At 41.1% G+C, this 16,801-nt stretch overlaps 1 protein-coding gene across 1 annotated transcript; it reads right to left on the bottom strand.

Moving 5' to 3' along the window:
- Positions 1-8,167: 8,167 nt before the first annotated feature.
- Positions 8,168-16,578, bottom strand: LOC119720282 (NACHT, LRR and PYD domains-containing protein 3-like). Its single transcript, XM_038189924.1, has 7 exons — positions 16,338-16,578; positions 13,850-13,960; positions 13,189-13,269; positions 11,041-12,774; positions 9,001-9,147; positions 8,458-8,670; positions 8,168-8,295 (listed from the first exon to the last, which is right to left on the bottom strand). The coding sequence occupies exons 1-7, from the start codon at positions 16,576-16,578 to the stop codon at positions 8,168-8,170; spliced, it is 2,655 nt and encodes an 884-aa protein (XP_038045852.1).
- Between the last annotated feature and the right edge of the window lie 223 nt (positions 16,579-16,801).

The raw sequence follows: 16,801 nt of genomic DNA, 5'->3' as shown, positions 1-16,801 counted from the left end.
TACGCGTATAGGCCTACATAGCTTGGTATAAAACGACATGCAGTGCGGCAATGGTAGATTGAATGGCTCTTTATATAAAGTATTTTAATACCGAAATTATGAAAAACTGTGAATGCAATTTAAAAAAAAATGGAAGTAGGCCTTCATCCACAAGCTGGCACTAATATATGGAACCATTGTAGAAGCGAGTCTTAATGGAGACAGATTAAATTGTTACAAATATATTGCTACAAATAAATTCCATCTTTCAACTGTCCATTCCTGCACAAAGCCCTGATGCTTTCACCAAGAAATCAAGCCGCAAAGTAACGATGCACAACAATTTTAAAACTCAAATTTAAATTCCTCAAGTTTGGTAAACCAGCAGCCACTACAATAAGCTTGAAAAGGTTTCATGAGAATTTTATATGCCACTTGAGCACCAATCCCAAGGGGGTCGGCACTTGGTTGCAACCCCTACCTCTTAGCCGCCGACTGATACCATGTGTTCAAAAATTGTCTTAGAATGTAGGAGAAAGCTTCATAGATATCAATTTGTTTTCGAGGCACGCCCGCTGATGACCCCCGTACCAGGGCTACAACGCCCCCTTCGTATCATGAAAGTTAGATCTGCCCGTGGAGTGCCCAAATCATCAATCTTGCCATTCGAGGCACCATTGGATGTAGAAAGAAGACATTTTCCACACCCTGGGCCATTAATAACAAGACACAATCTCCATACTAGACACAAATTCAAATGACAAAAAGACACTGAAAACAGAGTGGAAGAAATGTTAAAAATTCATTCAAGTTTCGTAAATCTTCCCCAGACAAGAGTAAGTCACAACTCACAAGTGACAGTCAAAAGTGAGATAGGTAAAATAAGCAAAAGCAACACTTCTTAATGGGCAACTGTTAAGTTTAATCCATGAAATTAAAAATGACAGAAATGAGCCATATGGCTGTAAGAAACTTACAGATAAGTCCAGAGCGGGTTGATTCACAGACATCCAAGACAACACTGACGCACTGCAGTTGCTACGCCCACCGATCTCATGACCACTTGACGGAACTACATTATGCAAATTAATCTCCGGATCAATCTCCTTATATGGCGATGACTCAATTTTTTTCACGGGTAAACGTCTGACAAGCGACTTTGGCATCACCTGATAGCAAATTGCACAAAATGAAACAAAGCAGTGCATTTTCAACTTTTAAACGAGTCCTAATCAATCTGTTCATATGTGTATATGAAACAGTTATTTTATACAAAAACAAAAAGCTGTTTGCTTTAAAACATGGCAAATCACGCACCGATATAATGTTAAAAAATCCATTTATGCCAATAGGCCGACACGAACAGACCTGGGTTTTCCCACATTGTTCATGCTGAGTGACTTTCATTATCAAATGACGCGATATCAAGTGTTTACGATTATATTTTTTAGCTCTGCATCTATCCAATGCAAATTAATTCACCTTTGAGCCTTTAGTCAACACGTACGTACGGGTATAGGCCTACATAGCTTGGTATAAAGCAACATGCAGAACGGCAATGGTAGATTGAATGCCTATTTATCTAGTGTATTTTAATACCAAAATTATGAAAAACTGTGAATGTAATTTAAAAAAAAAGGGAAGTAGGCCTACATCCTCAAACTGGCACTAATATCTGGAACCATTGTAGAAGCGAGTCTTAATGGAGAGAGATTAAATTGTTACAAATATATTGCTACAAATAAATTCCATCTTTTCAGCTGTCCATTCCTGCACAAAGCCCTGCTGCTTTCACCAAGAATCAAGCCGTAGAGTAAACATGCACAATACTTATATACAAGTTTGTATCCATACGGCCACTACAATAAGCTTGAAAAGGGTTTCATGAGAATTGTATATATGTGTATGAAAATAAGATTATCAATAAAAGACCCTCACAAGTATACTGTGTGAGTGATTGGGGAGAGAAGAGGGGGTGGGGGGGGGCGTGGACACAATTTTTTTGGAGCCTTCTAAGCAGACACTATCGGACATAGGTGTTGCTTTTCGGGGCGCTACATTTAAAGACATTCGCGCGACGTTCAAGGGGGGGGGGGCGCCCCCATGGTTATGCCCCTGATCTGCCCTGATGCAAAAATATCATAGCTGACGAGACAGCGGGTGACTTTCCCTAATCAAATGACGCGATTCAGTGTTTACAAGTGTTATTCTTAGCCCCGCATCTATTCTATGCAAATTGTATTAATTAACCTTTGAGCCTTTAGTCAACAGTACATGCAAAGGCCTGCATAGCTCGATGTAATAAAACATGCAATACGGTAAAGATATTATTTTCAAGGATGACATCGAACTGATTGCGCCGTCAATTGTCACGTAGGCATATTTATTGTAAACTTTGTAATGCATGCATGTACGTGTAATTGTATCAACACAGCTGCTGCCCATAATGGCTCAACACTCACACATAATATGCCTTTTTTGTTTGTAAACATTGGCGCCATTTTGTATGAGTTGCCGTAAGCGCATAAATTGAAGCCGTTGTTGGCATCATATTTTTTCCAATAAAGTCCTCATAACGCAATCAACACAAAGTAAAAAGGCATGTGTAGGAATTATTTAATAGCTTTGTTGAAAATGTTGTATTTTCAAGTATCAAATAATATTTTGGTGATCTGTAATAACTCTTCTTCATTTTTGCAGTGTTGGACTTTCCATAGTTTTGCAGGCCGTGGTTGGCAAAATTGCAGTTTGCCATTAACCAAACGCAGAAAGGTCTATAAAGGGTTGGTGTCTGTGGTATATAGCGCCACTAAGCGCCGCCACTGAAGTTTTGCGGCTGCTGAAAGTTATCATTTCTCATTATTGTTAATATATGTATATTTTCATTGGAGGCTAATAACTTTAAGTAATCCTTTTTTTTAACGGATTGTTTTGTCAAAGAGCAGCACATTTAAATGCTCTATAAGGCTTACCTGGTTGACCACACACACCACATCACAGGGAGCCGCATACAGACGTCGGGAAACCAGACTGCGCCGTCACACAATAACTACCCATGGTACAACTGGCCTAGTAGTTGTACGCGTCGCAGCGGCGTTTGGGGGGAGGGGGTGCACGCCCCTACCATAACAAAATCGTCGCCGGTGAATCCCCCACGACATTTGCGTGGGGTGTACGCTGTGGCGTTTTGGATTTCTCTAAAAGCATGAGTAGAAAGTATAAAATTAGAAGAAAAAAATTAATCCGAACATAATGAAATTAGGCTTTTATTTCCCTTCATAAAAATCCTTCAAAGACTCAGAAAAGAGACACATTCGGCTACAAAACGGTGACTATAGAACCCTCACCACGAGGATTTCTCGCGATACAAAAACACAACCCTACCAACTGAGCTATCGCACTGCTCGGCAAAATCTGGAAACAAATACACATGTACCTGCGTACGTATCATAAAAGTTTCGTAGAGGGCGATAAACAGCCATGTGTAATGGTGTAGTTTGGGAAAAGAAAATTCTCTCCGGCGTCCCCACTCTGGAAATTTGCTAAGCCTTTTCACGAGCGGCCTTTTTTTACGAGGGTCCCCAAGTATTTGATTTTACGGAGACTGGAAAAAACCTGTCTACCTTTCAACACGGATGCTACATACAACCCCTCCATTCGCCCAGCCCTATGGTGAGAACGCTGGCTGCGCACTGGCGGTTGCCCTCTTTGAAATGGGCTTGCTCTAACAAAAAAACCTAAAAAAAAAAAACCTAAAAAAACCCCCAAACAAACAAACAGCAAGAAACGATTTCAAGAACAGACGGTCGCAAATACTGCTCTTGTTCTTTTTCATTATTTCCTTAAGTATTTTAGGAAAAGAAACAGGATAGACATTGCCTGCTTTCTCTTCCCATAATGCTTTTGTGCTAAATCATTAAAGTGATATTTGGGACACGATCTAGTACAAAATTAGTACAAAAATCCCGGTTAATGACACAGTTTAGTGCCTTTACCTCCATTTTGAAATTAAAGATTATCAAGCCGGTACAAGTGTAGTTCAGGACACCCCTATTTTTTTTTTACTGGTTCCGTTCAGTAATATGCAATCAGGCAGTAGATTGTTGTTTAGAATCATTAGAGGCCTTTCATAACCTCATAGGCCCTATATGACTTTGGATGAGAAAATGTGATAAACAGCCAGAGACGTGCGAACCACAGAACACTGTACGCAGTCTTTTCATAGTTTGAAAATTTGGGACTCTCGATGCTGTTTATGAGCGTCCCAAAACGTAAGGTATTGATGAAAACATGCAATACAAGAAAATAGACTGGTCTTTGAAACAAGCAGTCCAACAACTCTTCAGTGCTGCATCAATCAACTGTCAACTGACTGTGCCAAAAGAAATATCTAATATGTCGGGTACTAGGTCACTATTTGTACACATTTCTCCATAGTGAGGTGGAAAAAATGTTGCAACCTGACGCCACGTCTGCGGTTGTGTACAAGGTCTATGGAGAGTGAAGATTTTTTTAAAAGTATTTCTTAACAAAAATGGAAATGTTTCTTAGTTCAAGATTCATGTCTTATAATCATTTTTGCAATGACTGGCCTTCACTGAGATGATATAAGAAGAAAAAATATGGCGTCAGGTTGCAACATTCTGGGCTAACGTACGTATAGCAAAATGTAAAATTACCTCAATAACCCTGGCTCGATACGTCTGTTTATGGCGTCATTCCAATGCCGTTGTTGACCTTATAAACTCTCATTTGGCTGATGTTGTTCAACTTGCAATGGTCTGCGGGGAAAAAACACTTCCCCGTGCGTACAACGCACGACTTGAAAAGATGGCGGTAATATCCCACAATGCTTTGGTAAGTCTGCATTGTCACGGGAGGGCGCCCTTATGGAATGACAGTACGGAGTGATTGAAATCTATTCAGGTTTTGAAAAATTGAATTGCAATTGAAAAATTTAAACACACAAACAAAATATAGATAAATTTGTGTTCCTTGCTTTTCATAACTAAGCAAAACTCAACTAGGAACAAAAAATACTTCCTTATGTTTAAATAAAATTCCCTTGTACAAGGAAAAAATTGCGTAGCCCAGTTCCTTGATGAGCAATTAGAACTTCCAAGGTTCTTTCAAGGATCATTTATTTTATCATTTAGCTGAAGTAAAAATAAAGTAAAACATATACGCTGATCAATATTTCCTTCTTCATGTGCTTCGGTTTAGATTGTAGCTTCTTTATTCTCGTGGTTTGGGTTAATATGTTACTATATTGCATATATTGGTCTTGTATTCCAGTTCCTTTTTAAATGTCAAGTACAATGCAATACAACAGATGCGACTGACACAAAATGAACACACTAGAAACGACTGTGAGATATACAAATATAATGCAACCAGAATGCAGTCCATACGTGTACTCCATAATAATAATAATAATACTGAACATTTATATAGCGCTCTAACTGTCATAGAAAGTGCCACAGCACTTTACACAAAAATTGACGAAAATCAAAAAAAAAAACCAGTAAACAGAACAAGAAATAAACCACATGCAAAATACATGAGTAAGCAATAACATATCAATTAAACAGATCAGTTAAACAGATCAATTAAACAGATGGGTTTTCAGGGATTGTTTTGATGTTGCTAGTGAGCTAGTTTACTCCATCAGGTTATTACTTGCAAAACTGGATAATTTTCTTGTCATTTTTAAGGGTACATTATGTACCCTTAAAAATGACAAGAACATTAAGTACTGTACATATTTAAGTGAACTAACGGATATAATTAAAAAACATGTAAATCTGGTCTTGAGTAATTTCATACTCTTTTGTGAAATTGTCTTCCAACGATTCTCGTAAATGAAATTAAACTGTCATTTTTTTTGCTCTACAATACATAGACGGCATTTTATATCACACTTGATTTACCTCCAAATTTGTCAGAAGATTCTTTATCCACATATTGGTAGTCTTTATTAGGCTCAGAACGGATATAATCCTGATACAGTTGTGCATGGAACCCATCCCCTTCAACAGTTATTACTTCGCTTGCTGTTAATGCTGGTCCTTACACCAATGTTTGCATCAAAGTTAATACAAACAATAACATAAAAAATGAAAAAAATAAAAAAAAAATAAAATAGATACAATTGTATTTGTCTTTTGACAGTATTATTACTGGTACCGTTCTTGATGGCTGTAGTACTTCTAGAAGTACTCAGATGTCAACGTTTGCAAGATTTTTACACAAATCTCATAAATTGCAGCCAACCATCTCTATAAAAATATAATTCTTTATACAAAACTGCACATGTATTTTCCATCTGTAGTTGGATCAATCCCAAAACTACTCAATAGATACTCACCTTTTGTTTTTAAACATTATACATAAAATTGTTATGTAGCTAACAATTTTCGACTTGTGAAGGAAATGGACCAAACCACCCCTACAGCCTCAGGGTTTGATAAGAAATCAACGAATACCATATCAGTGATACTTTCTTGCACACACGTACAGATTCAAAACCTATCATAATTTTGTTTGTCAATTTAAAATGTTTGCAGATACACAATCGGCAAATCATATACACTCCTGTTAGATTCGACCCGAATCCGGGTCAGATTTGACCTGACGCTTTTCCGGGTCAAAATGACACTTCCCAGCTAGGGCCACCATTCCGGCCATTTGACTAAACTAAACAGCTAATTGTCTTACACACAGCGTGATTCTGCTGACGATCTGAATCAAGAATGTGTTACGATGTTTATGTTTGTATTTCAAACAGGCATCCTACAGCGACACATTTTATTGATCTGTTTATTCTTGGATTTTGCACAAGTCTCCGATTTCAGTATTGATTATGTTTTTAGTAGAACACGAGGTTTGACAGTTTGCGAACAAAACTGTTATTTCTGAAAAAAACTTTTTTTACGGCAAACGCGGCCAAGATCCACACGTCCCAGTTTCAATTTCGTAATTATGTTCGGCATAGTCAAACATAATCCTTTCTGATGTTACTTTTTAATATCTTCTTGTAAAAGATGTTGCTTCCTATAGAACGCAACAATTATACGTGTATGACGAGTTATATGCAAAGGGTGCTCTCTAAATTCCAAAGAGTGAAAATTTCACTCGGACTGACGTTCGGAAATATGTTCACCCTATTAGACTGAATTTCTGATTGTTCGAGTGAATTGAAATTTAAGTGGATCTGCAGCTGGGATGAGTGAGGCCAAGACAATGACAAGTTTGTTCAATCTCACAAAGATTGAAGTTGACTATGCGTTATATCCAATCAGAGAAGTAATTGGAATCACGTGGTGGCACTATGATCCAATCACGAGTGCAAGTTTGGATCACGTGGGACGTGATATTTTCGGCGGGAACAACGGGAGCAAACGACATCCGCATACATGGTTGTTTAGCTCCCTCTACGATACTTTTGTGATACGCACGCAGGTATATGATTCTTATTTTCTCAATGTCTTGGCAAGCAGTGCGGTAGGCGTAATTTTTATTCCTAGGAGGGTTAGGGGCAATGTTATGAATAATGCATGTTTATCCATGAGAACGGACAATGACATCAACAGCATTGTTGTTAGTTACTCGACTAGTTACAATACATTAAAGCATTTTAAAGAACGGTTGTCGTCGAGCTACCACACAGTAGCCTGTGGATAGCGAGATGAGCTATGGATACAAAGATCCCTGGTTCGAATCCACGTCGTCGCTGCTCATTTTCATCAGCTATTTTTCTTCTCCAAATTTATCACTGAGATAATTTTAAATTAAGGGGAAAATAGAACGAGAACCTATGTCTTGTAATGATTCAAAGGAAAAACTGAATTATTCATGACATTGCCCCTAACTCTCCTAGGAAAAAAAATACGCGTGCGGTAGCTCAGTCGATAAAGAGTCGTGATTTTACACCGCGAGGTTGCGGGTTCGAATCTCGGTTTTGTACCCGACATTTTCAACATAGACCCGGCTTTTTGAGTGAATTTCTCAGTATTAAAATCACTCTCAAATCGGAGTGGCCAAAAAGAGGTTTTCCCTCAATCTTGTTCAATCTAAAATTAGAGTGATTTTCACCCTTAATCGACTTGTCCCTATTTCCAATGTGCTAAAGAGTGAAAACTAACTCCTTAAGAGTGAATTTTCAATCGCTGGAATTTAGAGAGTGCCTCTAGTGAATCTTAAGCGATGGAAAGTGGGACTGCAACTCATCCAATCCGTGAAAACTGTTGTTGTCAGAAAGGGCCAAGTCAGTCAGATTGGGCATGACACCTGCAGTCGCGGCAATGCACTCAATGTCTGTCGGTGTTAATGAGCAATGGTTTAGGTCCAACGTCTTTATGTTCGTAAATTCCAACAAATTCTTGGACCACATTTCAGCCGATCCCCCTAACGATGTGTTGCCGGCAAGGATCAACTTAGTTATTTCGGGAAAGTGGTCTAACAAAATGGAAATCGCACCAACATCTTTCCACGTTAGTAAGAATTTGCTCAGGTCCAGCGTGTGTTCTTTCCTTACTCTTAACAGACAACGGGACCACTTCTCAGTCGATGCGCCAAGCGCCGGATTGTCAGTGAGGATCAAGTCAGTCGGTCTGGCCTCGCGGCTATCAAAGCCAAACAGGTCCTTTAAATCATAGGGGTTGGATACAGCCGAGACAATGTCTTCAATGTCTGTCCATTGCAATGTACAATTGCTCAGGTTCAACGTAGTTAAGTTCCTAATTCGCAACAAACTCTTGATCCACATGTCAGCTGATCCACCCAACGCTGTGTTGCCGGCAAGGATCAAGTTGGTAAGGCTTGACATGTCACCTACAGCCGAGGCAATGTGTTTAATGTCTGTCTTTTGCAATTTACAATTGCTCAGGTTCAACGTCTGTATGTTCGTAAGTCGGGACAAATTATTGACCCACAACTTAGTCGATCCCCCCAACACTGTGTTGCCGGCAAGGATCAAGTTAGTAAGTGCGGGAATATTGTCTAACACAACGGAAATCGTACTAACATCTTCCAACGTTAGTGAGAAATTGCTCAGGTCCAGCGTGTGCTTTTGCTTCACTCTTAACAAGTAACGGGACCACTTCTCAGTCGATTCGCCAAGTGCCGGGTTGCCAGTGAGGATCAAGTCAGTCAGTTTGGGCATGTCACCTACAACCGAGGCAATACGTTGAATGTCTGACCACTGCAACGAACATTTGCTCAGGTTCAACGTCCGTATGTTCGTAAATCGCGACAAATTCTTCGCCCACTTCTCAACCGAATCCCCCAACGCTGTGTTGCCGGCAAGGATCAAGTTAGTGAGTCTGCGACTGTCACTTACAGCCGAGGTAATGTGTTCAATGTCTGTCCATTGCAATGTACAATTGCTCAGGTTCAACGTCTGTATGTTCGTAAATCGCGACAAATTCTTCGCCCACTTTTCAGCCGATCCCCCCAACACTGTGTTGCCGGCAAGGATCAAGTTAGTTAGTGCGGGAATGTGGTCTAACACAACGGAAATCGTACTAACATCTTCCAATGTTAGTGAGAAATGTTTCAGGTCTAGCGTGTGCTTTTGTTTCACTCTTAACAAGTAACGGGACCACTTCTCAGTCGATATGCCAAGTGCTGGGTTGCCAGTGAGGATCAAGTCAGCCAGTCTTGGCATGTCACCTACAGCCGAGGCAATGTGTTCAATGTCTGTCCATTGCAATGTACAATTGCTCAGGTCTAATGTCTGTATGTTCGTAAATCGCGACAAATTCTTCGCCCACTGTTCAGCCGATCCCCCCAACGCTGTGTTGCCGGCAAGGATCAAGTTAGTCAGTGCGGGAATATTGTCAAACACAACGGAAATTGTGCTAACATCCTCCAACGTTAGTGAGAAATTGCTCAGGTCTAGTGTTTGTTTTTGCTTCACTCTTAACAAGTAACGGGACCACTTCTCAGTCGATACGCCAAGTGCCGGGTTGTCAGTGAGGATCAAGTTAGTCAGTCTGGGCATGACACTTACAGCCGAGGCTATATGTTCAATGTCTGTCCATTGCAATGTACAGTTGCTCAGGTTTATCGTCTTTATGTTGGTAAATCGGGACAAATTATTGGCCCAAGAGTCAGCCGATCCGCTCAACGATGAATTGCCGGCAAGGATTACGTCAGTCAGGCTTGGCAAGTCACTGACAGACGAGGCAATGTGTTCAATGTCTGTCCATTGCAATGTACAATTGCTCAGGTTCAACGTCTGTATGTTCGTAAATCGCGACAAATTCTTCGCCCACTTCTCAGCCGATCCACCCAACGCTGTGTTGCCGGCAAGGATTAAGTTAGTCAGTGCGGGAATATTGTCTAACACAACGGAAATTGTGCTAACATCCTCCAACGTTAGTGAGAAATTGCTCAGGTCTAGTGTTTGTTTTTGCTTCACTCTTAACAAGTAACGGGACCACTTCTCAGTCGATACGCCAAGTGCCGAGTTGTCAGTGAGGATCAAGTTAGTCAGTCTGGGCATGACATTTACAGCCGAGGCTATGTGTTCAATGTCTGTCCATTGCAATGTACAATTGCTCAGGTCTAATGTCTGTATGTTCGTAAATCGCGACAAATTCTTCGCCCACTTCTCAGCCGATCCCCCCAACGCTGTGTTGCCGGCAAGGATCAAGTTAGTCAGTGCGGGAATATTGTCAAACACAGCGGAAATTGTGCTAACATCCTCCAACGTTAGTGAGAAATTGCTTAGGTCCAGCGTGTGTTTTTGATTCACTCTTAGCAAGTAACGGGACCACTTCTCAGTCGATACGCCAAGTGCCGGGTTGTCAGTGAGGATCAAGTTAGCCAGTCTGGGCATGACACTTACAGCCGGGGCTATATGTTCAATGTCTGTCCATTGCAATGTACAGTTGCTCAGGTTTATCGTCTGTATATTGGTAAATCGTGACAAATTATTGGCCCAAGAGTCAGCCGATCCGCTCAACGATGTGTTGCCGGCAAGGATTACGTCAGTCAGGCTTGGCAAGTCACTGACAGACGAGGCAATGTGTTCAATGTCTGTCCATTGCAATGTACAATTGCTCAGGTTCAACGTCTGTATGTTCGTAAATCGCGACAAATTCTTGGCCCACTTCTCAGCCGATTCCCCCAACGCTGTGTTGCCGGCAAGGATCAAGTTAGTCAGTGCGGGAATGTGGTCTAACACAACGGAAATTGTGCTAACATCCTCCAACGTTAGTGAGAAATTGCTCAGGTCTAGTGTTTGTTTTTGCTTTACTCTTAACAAGTAACGGGACCACTTCTCAGTCGATAAGCCAAGTCCTGGATTGTCTGTGAGGATTAAGTCAGTCAGTCTTGGCATGTCACCAACAGACGAGGCAATGTGTCCAATGTCTGTAAACTGAAGGTTGCAGTCACTTATTTCAAGTGTGTTCAGGCTTGTCAAGTGTTTGATATAAGGAGCCCATTCTATAGCTCTACTACCCAATGTTTGGTCACCCTTTATGCAAAGATCGGTCACTTGGTTGCATTTCAGTGACGACAAGGTTTTCTCAAGATCACCCTTCACTAAAGGACAACTGTAGAGCCTCAGAGTCATGAGGTTTTCCATGTAACCCAGGGCGGAAGCTAAATCACTGACCGAAGACAATGAGGAAACCTCAATAGTTTCAACGCGTGCCAGTTGTGCCGTGGGGCTGTCGGACTTACAGACGATGTCAAAGAGGTACATGAGACTGCGGAAATCATTATTGTTATGCACTTCGATAGTTGATGGGATATGCGAGTCGCTAGTGAGACACTGTGGGACCTCGCTTGACTGGCTTTCAAAAAAGCAGTTTCGACTAATCGCTTGTACAACACTTGATTGATACCTGGGCTCATCCTTATTGAACTTACGGTCAAGCAGGTTTACGATATGGGCCATGCACTCTTGATTGTCACCACAACAAAATCGAAAGAGAAAATCATTTGAAACAACGCCCTCAATGTTTGAGCACATTCTTCTCAACTTTCTCCGAAATTTGATTTTGTTCTTCACACGCGTATGCAATCCGAGGGTTGAATTCTTCAAACTCTGCAAGTATTTCGCAGCACCGTATTCCTGCATAGTCTTGTGCATGAATTGTACGTTCTTGTCGGATTTGCGGTTTTTGATGACTCTCTGCTTGGTTAGGATGCCCGCTTTAAGTGCCAGGTCCAGCGCACTCGTTTCAAACTCATCTTCTTGGAATGAGAATTTCTGGCTGGCAGTCATGAGTCCACGCAGCGCAGTTTTTCCTATGGCAATGACTGTTTTTAGAGCATCTTCTCCTGAGATACCTTTTCTTGTGAACATGTGATCAACTGCCTTAGTGAAGAGGCGTGAAGTTGTTTCTGGGAGTTGTTTACTCTCCCTCCACAATAAGCACATGAGAAGCAACATCATTGGAGTTTTAGCAAACTCACGCTGCGTGTTCGACTTTTCAATGGTTTCGGTTAGTGCTTTGCCACTATCAGGATCTTTGTCATAGAATTTCTGAACGTATTCATGAACGTCCTCGTCAGTAAACCCCAGAACCTCTACGTGTGTGCAAGGATTTTGGACAAGTGTTTTTGACATCAGTGTATCAACGTGAGAGGGGCGCGTCGATACACAGATGAAACATTCTTTGTATACTGTTCTATTGAGTGCTTTTAGGATAGAACCGAATGCTGCATCGAGTGTTTTGGCCCTCATTTCATCAAAACCATCCAAAAGAATCAAGACCTCATTTGGGTTGGCCAGGATGAATTCATCAAGTTCATCTGTTTCTATTCCCGACTTCTCTCCTAGAAGTTGATCAAAAATGGAAACAAGAAGATCGGATTCTTGCAATAGGTCACACATCTTTAAAAGAAAGACAAGTTTGAATCTATTCAGGATTTCACTTGCCTCATCGGCCCAGTCGAATGCAATCTTATCAAAAATAGTTGACTTTCCGACACCTCCTATACCAAAGAAAATGAGGCGTTTGATGAGTTCCCCAGTTCTTGTCCTTAATCTGAATATTTTGGCATACTCTGTTGAGTTTACAGTTTCTCCTTTCTGGCCGGTGACATCTGCTACCCCTTCCCGTTTTTCTAACTGTACTTTAGTGTATATACCACTTATGTGCACTTGATCATTATCAACCCAAGGCAACAACTGCACGTAACTGCCCGTTGTTTTATAAACACTCTTCAAAATGTCCCTAGTTTTGTTACCAGCTTCTTGGTAGTTAGAAGTCCCCAGCCTTAGTTCTTGGTCTGGTCGCTGGCTTTGCTGAGGTCTGGGTGCAGACACTCCTATTCAGATCAAAATAAGTTACATTTATCGCTTCTGCCTTAAACACTGTTTCGGAAACGGATTGAAAAGTCTTCCTCAACGGAGGAAAAAATATAAAGGAAATGACAACTTGGGATTTCAAATGTGTTAATAAGACAAAAATTGTCAGATGTTGCCTTATAGTGCATTCACTTTTGTAAACCGACAAAAGTGCATTCCTACAAAAAGAAAAATCGGCTTCGCCGACAGGTCACTTAACCGACTATAATTCATTCTTCATCAACAGCCCATTTATTCCATTTATTCAAGTTTATCTGCACAATTAATGTGCGCCTTCAATAAAGCTCTATTCAGCTTGTTTTTAAAAATGTAACGTGCACATGGAAGGCACTATTTGTCGTGGGTAAACAGAGGAACACATTAATAGACTTAACCACTTAAAATAGCGCCCTCCCTTGAACTTGCTAATAGTTTGTACCAAAGAAACTTGGTAACTCTCTAGCTTGCGGAACTGACCATCGGAATTTTGTGCTGGTGGCCTTGTTTTATGCAGTATTATTTTTGAAATTCTTTCATTTTAATTAACGAGATTATATTTACCTGGTCCCTCCAACGGGAAATTGTAATTGATGTTAACTGCACTTGAACCAACAATGATAGGGTTTTGGCTACCGCTGACTGCGCCGGTGTTAACTATGCCGGCTCTTGTTCCTGGAGAGAAATAAAGAATCGGTATTAATGAAGTATTAATTAAAATATGCCAAAATGGGCTTAAAAATAATTAAGTACTCGATGTCATCTGTAGTTGTCATCTGTGCTTGGAAAACTGTGACTTTGAATGAAGATAATTATGACAAATCTGACTGTTCAAAATGGGATGTTGAAGCCAAGAGAGATTACCCCTTCCCTCCTTCATCAAGGAGTTCTTTAAAACCATGATTTTTTCTTTATAAAATCAGGCTTTTTCACTATCAGGCCTACTATGGAAGACAAGTTGTCATGTGATCAAGTCTGTCAAAGCAACGAATTTCCATATTGTAACTTCTTTTTAAACCCTCTAGGAATATCTAACGTGCCTCACACCATGCACAAGTAATAATTTTAAAAATGCATACAACACTCATTGGGCAGTTGATTAAAGTGTAGCAATATCAACTACCAGGATACTGGGTGGAATGATAATAGCAGTGTATTACAATTGGGTTAATATTTAAAAAAAAAATTGATTTTGTTCGAATGATTAAAATCAGAATTTTAATCAAATGATAGAAAATAAACAATACCTAGACTTCAAGCAAATAATCAAGCAACTAATCACCTGTTGCAGCTGAGGGGCCGGGTACCTGAGCCCCCTGTTGCATCGTGGTAGGGACATCAGTCCGTTGGCAGGCTGCTTCAGATTGTTGCATCGTGGTAGGGACATGAGTCCGTTGGCAGGCTGCTTCAGATTGTTGCATCGTGGTAGGGACATGAGTCCGTTGGCAGGCTGCTTCAGATTGTTGCATCGTGGTAGGGACATCAGTCCGTTGGCAGGCTGCTTGAGATTGTTGCATCGTGGTAGGGACATCAGTCCGTTGGCAGGCTGATTCAGATTGTTGCATCGTGGTAGGGACATCAGTCCGTTGGCAGGCTGCTTCAGATTGTTGCATCGTGGTAGGGACATGAGTCCGTTGGCAGGCTGCTTCAGATTGTTGCATCGTGGTAGGGACATGAGTCCGTTGGCAGGCTGCTTCAGATTGTTGCATCGAGGTAGGGACATCAGTCCGTTGGCAGGCTGCTTGAGATTGTTGCATCGTGGTAGGGACATCAGTCCGTTGGCAGGCTGATTCAGATTGTTGCATCGTGGTAGGGACATCAGTCCGTTGGCAGGCTGCTTCAGATTGTTGCATCGTGGTGGGGACATCAGTCCGTTGGTAGGCTGCTTCAGATTGTTGCATCATGGAAGGGACATCAGTCCGTTGGTAGGCTGCTTCAGATTGTTGCATCGTGGTAGGGACATCAGTCTGTTGGCAGGCTGCTTCAGATTGTTGCATCGTGGTAGGGACATCAGTACGTTGGCAGGCTGATTCAGATTGTTGCATCGTGGTAGGGACATCAGTCCGTTGGCAGACTGCTTCAGATTGTTGCATCGTGGTAGGGACATCAGTCCGTTTGTAGGTTGCTTCAGATTGTTGCATCGTGGTAGGGACATCAGTCGATTGGCAGTCGATCGGCGATTCCTTGCGAACCCTTTTAAGCGAAAAAAAACCCATGCATTTTGGATGTCACAAACTCATCAGACATGTTGCCATGAGCTGACAACACCTCCATGATACAGAATGTAATCCAGACAGTGACGTTCTTATATTTATTATTAATTAAAGTGTCCATAGAATGAATTTTATCCATTCTAAGTAACCTTTTTTGTGTAACTTTATGTATACTCCTCTAAAAATTATTTGACTTTTTTGTTCTGAAAATGTGCACTTACTAAACATGTTTAAACAAATCGTCTTTGCCAACTGAGAGCGTTGTTGCTGGTGTTTCATTTCAAGAAAAAAACTGTCCCACTTGGGAGTTTTCTTTTTTCATTGTGAACCCAATATCTTCATACTGAAAACAGTTGAGAGAAAAGTTGCTCACTGGCTTACTGACACAACCACAGAGCACCAAAGAAAACAAAAGTTATAATAGCAAAATATACCAACTTCCGGCAACTTTTTGCGCTGAAATAGCTGAAGCATTGAGGTGACATCACACGTTTACCCGTGAATATGAACATTCGTATTAGCATAAAAAACAAAAAGGACATTGCTGTTCCAAAAAGGTTGTGATCACAAAAAAAATGTGTTCAAAATTACCAATGGCTAGCATTAAAGAAACACACACAAATTCACCGACACCTACTTTGTTGGGGAAGTTGGCCATTCCTTTGGAAAACACCATGCATCGTCACTATCATCGCTGGAGATGATGATTGGTTCTGTGGTACTGGTATATGTAATTTCTTTCTTGGAGGGGCAACGTTCCTTGTCACGTGAGAAAACAGTATGATTGAAGTGCTGGCCATGTTTTATGAGTATTACACTTGTTATTGGTTGGATCAAACTGCACTCTTCTTGTCTGTGAGGCAACAGTTCAAGACTCGTGACCCGGCTGGTAGTCTCTTCAACAACAACGATGCGAAGATTCAAGACCTGGCTGAGGATGTGGAGAATTAGGTCCACAGAGTCACTGCCATACTGCCCTGTCTGTGCCCAACTCTCCAGCTGTGCAAGTGTATCTTCTTTACTCAAAGCAGAATATGGCATGTACTCATCTACATGCTGAAGGAACTCATCGCGTACCATGTCCTTGACATTTTCCTTTGATAAACCCTGTGCACTTGTAGATGTGTGTGATGACTGTAAACCCCCATGAACAGCGTGAAGTATGCACAGTCCATCTTTAGGCACTTCCACCTCAGTCAATCTACTGGCATGTAGATATCCTCGCAGGGTCTTGTATCTGTAACATAATATAAAACTCAGTTTTGACAACAAAAGCCAACATATCGCCACTTGTTTTCCCTTT

The sequence above is a fragment of the Patiria miniata genome, unplaced genomic scaffold (assembly GCF_015706575.1).
Source record: "Patiria miniata isolate m_02_andy unplaced genomic scaffold, ASM1570657v1 HiC_scaffold_9, whole genome shotgun sequence".
Lineage (NCBI taxonomy): Eukaryota > Metazoa > Echinodermata > Asteroidea > Valvatida > Asterinidae > Patiria > Patiria miniata.
This window is presented reverse-complemented; position numbering and strand designations above follow the sequence as displayed.

Coding starts and splice junctions, on each gene's coding strand:
- LOC119720282 (XM_038189924.1), bottom strand. CDS start 16,578: ATGGTACGCGATGAGTTCCTTCAGCATGTAGATGAGTACATGCCATAT. Junction 9,148..11,040: donor GACGTTGAACCTGAGCAATT/GTACATTGCAAT, acceptor CCTCGGTTGTAG/GTGACATGCCCAAACTGACT. Junction 8,296..8,457: donor ACTAACGTGGAAAGATGTTG/GTGCGATTTCCA, acceptor TAACACCGACAG/ACATTGAGTGCATTGCCGCG.